At 45.1% G+C, this 10,639-nt stretch overlaps 1 protein-coding gene across 1 annotated transcript; it reads left to right on the top strand.

Moving 5' to 3' along the window:
* The first annotated feature begins 419 nt into the window (after positions 1-419).
* On the top strand, positions 420-6,255 carry LOC141468118 (killer cell lectin-like receptor subfamily G member 1). The gene is made up of 5 exons (XM_074153003.1): positions 420-666; positions 1,717-1,815; positions 2,882-3,027; positions 5,081-5,184; positions 6,144-6,255. The coding sequence occupies exons 1-5, from the start codon at positions 420-422 to the stop codon at positions 6,253-6,255; spliced, it is 708 nt and encodes a 235-aa protein (XP_074009104.1).
* The last annotated feature ends 4,384 nt before the right edge of the window (positions 6,256-10,639 follow it).

The following is a 10,639-nucleotide window of genomic DNA, read 5'->3' as shown; positions in this document are numbered from 1 at the left end:
AGCTCTTGTTTTTAAATCACTATGTCATTGATATAGACCAAATGCATCTGTATTTTTTTTTTTATTGATGGTGCTTGCAGTGAAAGAGAGAGATGCGTTCTGCAAATTGTCCTGCTAGAATTACCCCTGCGCATCCATTTGCTACGTAAGGAAATTCCTTACCTCACCTTTGTCATCTCGGTCAGGCCTAAGTTGCTTACTTATATTAGTTGTTGTGGAGAATGCTAGATAACTCCATTTACCTGTGAAGGCAAGATGCCTTACCTAGCATCTGTCATAGCAGCAGTTTAATCACTAAAGATAGAGCTCTTCATGCGCTATTGTCATTGTTTAAACGATTTTGTATTCCAGAAAGCTGATTTGGACATCATGCCTTCTATGTATTATTCTTTGGCTAATAATATGCTCTGTTGTTAGAAATGATTCCAAGCCACAGGGAGGATATTTCTATTGACCGCCAGGGAAATTCAGATCCAGACCTGGACTTTGTAACTAATTGCACTTTTAAATTACAAGTTAAGAAAAGTGAAAAAAAGCAACACTTAAAAGCATGCGATGGGAATAAAAACGAGCACATCTATCTGAATGTGAAACACAGCCCTTCTTCCAAGAAACAGATGATGAGAAGACAAACAACAGAGGAGAATAAGAACACCGAAAGCAAAGGTAAAAGCTCTTAATAATGGGAAAATGTATGCATTACTGAATAAACAGTCTAACAGATTTTATGCCTGAATTATAAATTTGCATTTGTATGCTAAAAATTTTTCTTTTCTATCCTGCTGTTTGAAGCTGGGAAGAGTGGGCAGTTCAAGGCAGGTTTAAGTTGGAGACTAGCAGCTCCAACAAAGTAACGTGTGGTCTAATAATTCCCGCTGATGCCATATCAAAACAGTCATTATATTTGGATTTGGGACTCTTCAGATGTAATCCTGAGTTGTGACTGAACAATAAACCCCTACAATGGGAGAAGGCCCAAAGGAGATGGGCAAGTGCGATGTGCTCATGAAGGATACAGTGATTGAACATTGCTGTCAGAGAGAAGGTTGAACTTAACGTTAAGGGGACCAGAGAGGTACCTTTTTTTAGATTAACAGTTGCATCAGTTGGGTTGATCAACTGGCTGTACCAGTTGTGTGGATCAGTTGGGTGTGTAAATTTTTCTCCATGAGTTAAGCAAGAGTGTGAATGTTTTCCTGAGTTAGCCAGACCAGCATTGGGGAGGGGGGGGGTATACATGGCTCAGCCTAAGACAGTCATTGAACAACTGACAAAGAGAGTTTTGAAGAGAGCAACGGGCTTGAGCTGCTTAAACCCCACATATTCCTTCCCGGTGCCACCCAGGGCTGTGGCGGTTAGCACATCATAGAGACTGGCAATGAGAATCACATTTGTATTACGATTTAGGTGTGTATTGAAATTCCTATATTCTGCTAAGTGTAATTTGCACTTGTGCTTTCAACACATAACTGTATCATTCTGCTAAATCAGAACCCGTGTAACATCACATATCTTCAAATAAGTACATTGGGTATTAAACGTTACATTATCCGTGTGTGGAATATCAAAAAGAACCTGGTCAGAGCACTGGGCCCTGACACAAGTACAGTCTGAGGTAAATAGGCACTACAGTTCAATGTAAGTTGTATTTTTAGAGCTGATCCCATTGAGAAAGCCTCACCTTTCTCACATTTATGTTCTTTTTCTTCTTGTTAGATTCTCCTGTGTCATGTACTACCTGCTGGATTATTGCAGTCACCCTAGGGATCCTCTTCTTGGCACTGCTGGGAACAGTAGTGGGTTTTATTGTCAAGGGTAAATAAATCTCCTCCATTGAAAACATTTTATTTGAATTTAGAACTTTGTCAGGGAGCAAAACAGAGCCCTTGAAATCTGCTCAGGTGTCCAAGAAAATCGTGAAAGTACCTTTTATCTGTTAAAAAGGTTTGCTTCTTTTTTTTCTGAGATTTTTAATTGTTAAGCTTGGTCTAGTTAGACCCGCCCTCAGAGTGAAGCAGAAAGTAAGGGGTAGAGTGCATCAAAGATGCCTTTGAAAGGGCAACTGAGCAGACTTCAGCGTACAGCAAACACGCTGTGTTGGGAGCTCAGCCACTCGAGAATATTTACATCCTGATGAGTACAGCTCTAGGCTGGAGGTCATAACCTGAAGTCCCATTTCTTTTCTGTGGATTTGGACATCAGTGCTGTGAGACAATGAACCCCGAGGTGTTCAGGGGCCATCCATGGGCTAATAGCATCAGCTGGTCTCCTGTTAGGAAGGAAAAGGAGTGTTCTTCAAACTGCAAGACCTCCATGACCAGCAGCTGTTATAAAATAATTCCCGTTTCTAGGAAGTTTAAGCCTTTTGACCAGCTTGTCATGAAATGCTATGAAGCAGCCCTACCTCAGAAATGGCTACAGGATGTGCCCTAGCAGTGGCCAGCGCTAGTGGTGGAGGCTGTACGGAAGTGGGTGACCTGCCACAAACAAAGGTTGCCAGGGCTTTGCCTGTCCCATTAAATAGAAGGAATCATAGGGCAAAGACAAAATTTATATGGAGAAGACAGAACAAAAAGGGGAGGGAAAAACAAAAAGGCAAAAACACAGTGCTTGTGGTGGGAAGAAAAAGGAAGGTTCCAAGAGACCCCCCACCACCACCACCACCTATTCCCATCTGGGAAACGGCTGCCTTTCCCATAGCCCTTCAGAGGCTCTGATGCAGGTAATTACATTGTCTTTGACAGTCTCAGAAGAGCTCCAGGGATGGCATTACTGTAACTGTGGAGAATAATTTTCTGGAGAGGGTGTATTTGTGAAATGTGTTTGTGATGAACTAGGCTATGGCTATGAATGGGAAGAGACATGTATGACTGTTTTGCAGGCTGTCCACGCTGCCCTGAGCAGTGGGTGGCTTACAGAGGGAGCTGCTACTCCTTCTCCAAGGAGAAGAAGGACTGGCATTCCAGCCAGCAATCCTGCCGGGAGCAGGGAGCTCATCTCCTGGTGATCAGCGATACCAGCGAAATGGTAATGATTTTCTTATTCTTTGAAGATCTTCCGTTTCCTTGCGGATACCTCAGTGATTGACATCCAAGCAGCGCTGTCACTCTGGCATTGACTTTAAAGGAGAGGAAGGAGTTAGGACTGTGACATTATAGTGCACTTCCAGTTTCAGTGTACACCTTGGAAGTTCCCAGCGGGCAAAGAAACAAAGGGGAGAAGGGAGAGGTGAGGGTCCCTGTCAGCTACTGAGAACCATCCTATGAAGGACGCTAGGAGACAGCCTTCCCCACTGCCCCTCGCCACCTCCCCTCCTCGCCCCAGCAAAGCTGATAGGAACAATCACAGGAAAAGCCTGCGGCACCGTGCATTCTCTGTGCCCATTGCCTACAAACCAATGTGTCCCCACTCTTTGGAAATGCTTCCTTTGCAAAAGCCATGTCTCTCCTCCCTGCGAGTGCTCCAGCTCCTCCTGCTCACTGACCTTGCCACTCCCCATGTTCATGCACAGATACTTCTTTCTCAGTCTGTTTTCACTGCTTACTTCCTCTCTCTGCCAAAACCCCCCTCATCTGTGCTGGTGAAATCAGGAACCCTCTGTTTCACTGCTCATTTTCCAGCAGGTGCTCACTGGGGGCAGGGGCGTGCGTGACCACTAAAGGAATGGGTAAAGCTGATCACTGGGGAGGTGAGGCACGTCTGCCTAATTAAAGCAGAAGTACTTATCTGGTTTTGTGCAAGCCAAGGCTTATTAGCTGAGGTCCAGTGACCGTGGCCAGCTTCCAGTCTCTGGACAGAAGTTGCATTGTGTGATGTTCTGTGGGGGCTTACAAAGCCAGGTCTCTGCTCGACTGGGAGTACCTACCATGCTGTCACGCTTTGTTAGGCAAATCCTGATTCCTTGGAAATGGTCATCTTCCCCAGATTACCCATTTCTTTGCATGAGGAAGGTCTCCCTGGTCTGGCTGCTTTCCTACTACTGTCTCTGCTACTAGAGTGATACCCATTATCCCTGCTCAGACTTCCCCACATGAGCAAGACTTTCCCAGCCATCCAGTTATGCATGCCCCACGCTGCAAAGGCTGTGACTGTTCAGCCTCCTTCACCTGCCAGGGAAGCACAGTCACCTCCGAACCACCCGCAACACTCAAGCGTTCCTCAAGCTACTCCTATTCCCACCACTTTACCAAGCCAGCTTTGGTCATGCTTCTGCCCGAGGACACTGCTCTGAAGCTTTGTTTATGGCAGCAGGAGATAAGGATGGGGCCCAGCCATAACACTGACAGGTTGCTTTTGTTGGGTTTCATGGGAAAATGTGGACAAGACAAACTCCTCTCTCTTTGTCTTTGTCTTTTTTGGGGGGGATTTACTTCAGGGCTGAGTTTCTGCTGCAGGCTTCACCTTCTAACAGTAAACAGGAGTTAAAGGTTAGGCAGAAGGAAATGAGCACTAAAAACACGTAGGAGGAAAGATTGTATAAAATTTAATGAGCTTTGGTCCTGGGCTCTTTACACAGATCTGTGGGTGCCTGCACTTTCTGCCCTGACCTGATTTTACCTTTAATTGTTAACACTTTGTATTAGCTTGCGAGCTAGCTGCATGGTAGAGCAACAGTAGTAGTAATACTAATACTGATAGCGATAGTGGTAGTAATAGCAATAGCAATAGCAATAGTAATAGCAATAGCAATAGTAATAGCAATAGTAATAGCAATAGCAATAGCAATAGCAATAGCAATAGCAATAGCATACCTTCCTACATAAAGCTCTGCGTAGGAAACTCCAGGAGGCTGGGGTGCGGTTGGTTCACATGTATTGCCCTGAGAAATGTCCTTTGCAGAATCTGCCCGGGACCCCTGAAAGCACGCTTACTTCCTTGTGAGCATACACATACATAGTCTTTATTCCAGGCATGATCTGTGGGGCTCGTCTTCCTGATTAGAAGGTGTGGAGAAGCAGTATTGTCAGCCACTTAAGGAACAGTCAGGAGAGGGGATGTATCTGGCTCTCTGTTCTCTTTACTTACCTCCATTTTCAGGCTGGCTTTCATAAGTCACTTTGCAATTTATCACCATTTCTAGGACCTGTTCAAGAGCATTCAAACAGAATGTTTCTGGATTGGCCTGAGGAACAGCACAGGCTCTGGCTGGATTTGGGAAGATGGCTCTATACTCAATGGCACCAAGTGAGTTTAATTCTGTTTTAAAAACAACAGTGCTAATTCAGATTGCCTGGTGTTCCACAACACCCAGAGTTCCTGCACCAGATCTCCGGAGCTTTCTTCCCGGGCAGATTTTCTTCTTACCATCACCTGTACGGCACTGAACTTGAAAGAGCCAACTTTCTGCTGCGCTGCACCTCAGAAAGGCACCTACCTGTGAAAAGCAGGGCTGATGCTAGGATCTCACTCTCTGTTGCCCTCCAGCTGCTCAGACCAAGGATTATTTGCCTGCACTGCCCACAGAGTTGCTCAGTCAGAAAAGCATATGGTCCATCTTGGCTTTACTGGGTTTAGCCACCTTGCACACATTCTGCCACGTGCTGGTGTCACTGGGTGTGAGGACCTAGTCCTTTGCTGCTTTGATGGTGCCAACCCAAGTCAGAACCTTAATTTTGACTCTTTACTTGGATGAAACGCAGCGTTCTGCGTGAGGGAAAGCATTATGATTTGGTCCAGTGACTTTGCCTGGCCCTTTTTATGGCAATTAACACAATGTGTCTGTCTCTAACAGCAAGGAAACTTGCCCAAGATCTCACTGTCCTGGGTCAGCACCTAAGCACTTGGCTTAGGTACCTTCTTAAATCCAGCTGTTCTTACAAAGTCCCTGGAGGCAGTCATCTTTCCATGAAACTCTGAGCACTGTCGTTCCCATGCTGGTGGGTGTCATGGTCACTGCAGGGCGTTGTGTCTATGGTTGGTTCTGATTTGGGTTCCGCAATGGCAAAATTACTGAGAAGTTTAATCTCCCAGGTAGACAGCTTTTCGGTGTACATTTTGTTTTCTAACAGCTGCCCTTTGGAGGTTGGGTTCTTTCACTTCCTTTGGGCTCCACCCTTCAAAATCAGATGTTTTTTCTTTCTTGCCTCCAGGAGACAATCTCGGCATTTCCTCTGAGTCTCTCTTTTGTTCTGTGTCTCTTGCAGCGTCCTCTCTAACAGCCGTGTGCAACACTGTGCTGTCCTGATGAAAGGTTACTTCCAGGCCTCAAGCTGTGAATTTCCTGCTCCATGGATCTGTGAGAAATCTCTTGGATAAATCCCGTGTGCATTTTCATCTCATAACCATCTCATTAGCGGTGCAAGTGGATCATTATCCTACAAACCAAAGCTCTGCACGAGACCGAGGACTTGCCCTTCCCACACCCTCACAAAGGTGCTTTGCAGGGACAGTCTTGTTGCCCGTAAGGGTGAGTTATCCTCAGTGGTGGTTCCATTCCCAGGCCACACATGTTGGATTACTGCTGTTTGTGACCAGATGAGACCTGGGACATATTCCCTGACCTAGCCTTTGCCTTTTTTGTCCTGTAAGGGCCAACAAAATGTTTGTCACAACAGATACTGGGTCTTCAGATCTCATTTTCCTCCATTCCTGAGCATCAGATGTCATTTCCATTTCCTGCATCTCCATTGTCTGGTGCCAGCAGGACCAGGAAAATGAAGTAAGATGTTCACTGCCAGACTTCTCCCAGTGGCAGCCTCTTTTTTTTTTTTTTGCATCCCAGTGCTAGGAGTGGGAGAAAAGAGGTTGAAATGAGACCACAACTTCTCTAAATCTCTCAGTGAAAATAAACCTCCAGTACTGCACTGGACCAAAAGTGCGTACCCATGTCATTACTTCTCTCTCTTGGAAGGAACCAGCTGCACACCATGTTTTACAGCCCAACTTCAACCAAACGAATTGGGAGGCTGGACCTCTGGAGTCAAAGGAATACAGTTAATTGTGTGTTATTAATGGATCAACCAAGAATGTGTTTCCCTCTTCAAGAGCTAAAAGATTTGAGTTGTCATCTCAGATTTTCTGGGTTACTTTGGCTGAGTCATTTTGTCTGTGCCAGAGTCCATTCAAGTCTCAAAAGAAGATGCTGTCCCTGACTCCTAGGAAGTTGCCAGGCCCTATGAAATAGAATCATAGAATTGTCTAAGTTGGAAGGGACCTTTAAGATCATCTAGTCCAGCCATCAACCTAACTCTGATTAAAAAAAAAACAAACCCACAACAAAAACCAACATCACTAAACCATATCGCTAAGCGCTATGTCAACCCATCTTTTGAATACCTCCAGGGATGGTGGGACAACCTGCTGGATCTGACTCCTCTTCATCAGGGAGCAGAGGGACTGGATGATCTCAAGAGTCCCCATCAGCCTGAAGACGGAAGTGACAATTGCTTTCATCCAGTCTTCAGTAACATATCCTGATTGCCATTACCTTTCAAAAATAACCAGGAGTGTCCTTGCAATTACATCAGCAGAAATGGTTATAATACAAGCACTTTAACCCAATATGGAGTCCATGGCGGCTAGTATATTCTGAACAAATTATGAGAAGACACCAGCTCCAGCACTTCTCTACGGGAGTCAGAAACCCAGTGACCTAATAGAGGTTTATGAGGTGTCTCCCATAACAAGAGATTTCAACCAATTATTTTGATGTAAAGGATGAAAATATTGTAATCTTACTTAGACATAGTGACTAATTAGCATTTGGTATACTGTAAATGCTTAGTGCAGAAACAATATGTAGACTATACATTAAATTCAGGTTCAGTAAATACTTATCACCAGGGAGATCCTGGGTAGTGAATAGCACAGAATGAAACCTAGCATGACAAGACAAATCAAATATGAGCTTGCTGTAGGTTTTTTGACAACACATACCCAAGCATCCTATTACAAGCTGGAGAAATATGCCTCTTTTTCAAGTTCTTCAGACACAAACTTGTCAAACAGTCCATGCCAATTAAAGATATCTTTAAAGCTTGCTAGGACAGAGCTCTAGCTTCTGAACACTGATGACTGGATGAATAGCCAGATACTCTATAATTAAAGTCAATTTTCTATTATACTCTTTCATCTATGTTCATATTAAAGAACATAACAGCAAATAAACCTCAGCCCAAACAAACAATTTCCTTAGAATCATCTACTGGATTAGCAAAAATAGTGTTTTGATTACATAGTTTTTAATGACTAATAAAGAATCATTTTCTCAGTTATCCGTATCCAGAATCAGTTATCCATTCTGCTGTACTTTGTTTATACAAAGCCAGGATTAGAAATCAGAGCAGGCTTTCAAGCATTGTTCTGTGAAGCTTTTAAAGAAAGCTTCATACCTCTGAAAGTATTTACGAATGGCATCAAAGCCTTTGGAATGCTTTGCCTGCAGGAATTTGTGTAACCAGCCTTCTCCTGCTACGTTCACTGGCTGGGTAGTAGAATGGTGAGTGCCGGTTTGGGGAATCTTATTCCGTAAATATTAAAAAAAAAAAAAGTAGCTCCAGCATGGCAGCAGGCCAAGGAAAATCCTGTGAAAGTTTACAATGTGTAACTTGTACATATGAGCCTTTTCTCTACTACTTTGAAAGTCTGAAGGGTGCCCTCTGCTATTCAAAATTAATACGGCAACATCAGATGCCCCCATGTGAAGAGAACACAATCCCTATATTTACATTACAGTGGTCATGAAATAATAACTAGAAGTCCCTCAGAGGCTGTGCAGAGGAGAGGTAGGTGCTGGAGAGATGTCTTCTCCCCGGACACCCTGGGGGTGGCGATGCTCTCTCAGCTCTCCCCTGTTAAACCCAGGGAGAAGGAGAGGCTGGCCCCCACCCGAAAGCCTGTCCTCAGCTGCCTCCCGCTGGAGCTGAGCCACCATTGCAGCCCAGGTGACTCCCCCTAACCAAAACCCCGGCTTTTCTCTCCCTTGAACCCCCTTCGACTTTATTTGAACACTGTTTCATCTTCTGATAATCTTAATGCAGGGTTACCGTAGGACTGCAACATTTACTCTAAGATAATTTGCATAATTTACTCTAAGGTATTTTTCTGCAGTCAGCTGCCATTCAGTCTAATAAGAAAGCAAATAATTTTCCAAGAAATTCTGGCAAAATCCATTTAGGTAAATATTCAGTTATTTTTTTCAAGGGTTCAGACATTTCTAGGCACTTTCAAAGATCATAAGGCCCTTACACTGGTACAGTGCATCATTAGTATTATTACCATATCAATTATTTCATAAATATAACTAATGTTTCTTTTTCCACACCTCCAGGCTGTGATAAGACCCTTGTAAGACTTTTATAAAATTGGCTTTATAAGGATGGGTTGTTTATAAAGGAGTTTTTCCATTGATTTCAATGAGGCCATATTTCCCCCCAGAACCTCTTTTCCAAAAATTTTACTCTCTAGGAAGCCTTGACAGACTTCAGGTGCTGGTGCTGGTAAGACCAGCAGTAGACCCGGCTTCAGGTTTTGAAGTACGGTGCTCTGTGTGGTTCTGCTATGGAGCTGGGTCCAGATCAGCGTTTAGTAGATGCATAAGGAGAATGAGTCCTTCTCTCTGTTCAGAGTCATAGAATCATAGAATCATAGAATGGTTAGAGTTGGAAGGGACCTTAAAGATCATCGAGTTCCAACCCCCCTGCCATGGGCAGGGACACCTCCACTAGAGCAGGTTGCTCAAAGCCCCATCCAGCCTGGCCTTGAACACTTCCAGGGATGGAGCATCCACAGCTTCCCTGGGCAACCTGTTCCAGTGCCTCACCACCCTCACAGGAAAGAATTTCCTCCTAATATCTAATCTAAATCTTCCCTCTTTCAGTTTAAAACCATTACCCCTTGTCCTGTCACTACACTTCCTGACAAAGAGTCCCTCTCCGGCTCTCCTGGAGGCTCCCTTCAGATATTGGAAGGCTGCTATGAGGTCTCCCCGGAGCCTTCTCTTCTCCAGGCTGAACAACCCCAGCTCTCTCAGCCTGTCTTCATAGAGGAGGCGCTCCATCCCTCTGATCATCTTCGTGGCCCTCCACTGGACCTGTTCCAACAGGTCCATGTCCTTCCTGTGTTGAGGACTCCAAACTGGACACAGTATTCCAGGTGGGGTCTCACGAGCACAGAGTAGAGGGGTAGAATCACCTCCTGTGACCTGCTGGCCACACTTCTCTTGATGCAGCCCAGGATGGGGTTGTCTTTCTGGGCTGCCAGTGCGCACTGCCGGCTCATGTTGAGGTTCTCATCCACCAACACCCCCAAGTCCTTCTCCTCAGGGCTGCTCTCCAGCCATTCTCTGCCCAACCTGTATTTGTGCCTGGGATTGCCACCTCCCAGGTGCAGGACCCTGCACTTGGCCTGGTTGAACTTCATGCAATTTGCATGAGCCCACCTCTCAAGCCTGTCCAGGTCCCTCTGGATGGCGTCCCTTCCCTCCAGTGTGTCGACCGCGCCACCGAGCTTGGTCGTCGGCAAACTTGCTGAGGGTGCACTCTATCCCACTGTCCATGTCTCCGACAAAGATGTTGAACAGCACTGGTCCCAGTACCGACCCCTGAGGAACTCCACTCGTCACTGGCCACCAAGTGGACATTGAACTATTGACCACAACCCTTTGAGTGCGGCCATTCAGCCAGTTCCTTATCCACCGAGT

The sequence above is a fragment of the Numenius arquata genome, chromosome 1 (genome assembly GCF_964106895.1).
Source record: "Numenius arquata chromosome 1, bNumArq3.hap1.1, whole genome shotgun sequence".
Taxonomy (NCBI): Eukaryota; Metazoa; Chordata; class Aves; order Charadriiformes; family Scolopacidae; genus Numenius; species Numenius arquata.
Note: the sequence above shows the minus strand (reverse complement) of the source record. Positions and strands in the feature narration are given on the sequence as shown.

Coding starts and splice junctions, on each gene's coding strand:
- LOC141468118 (XM_074153003.1), top strand. CDS start 420: ATGATTCCAAGCCACAGGGAGGATATTTCTATTGACCGCCAGGGAAAT. Junction 667..1,716: donor TAAGAACACCGAAAGCAAAG/GTAAAAGCTCTT, acceptor TCTTCTTGTTAG/ATTCTCCTGTGTCATGTACT. Junction 5,185..6,143: donor TCTATACTCAATGGCACCAA/GTGAGTTTAATT, acceptor TGTCTCTTGCAG/CGTCCTCTCTAACAGCCGTG.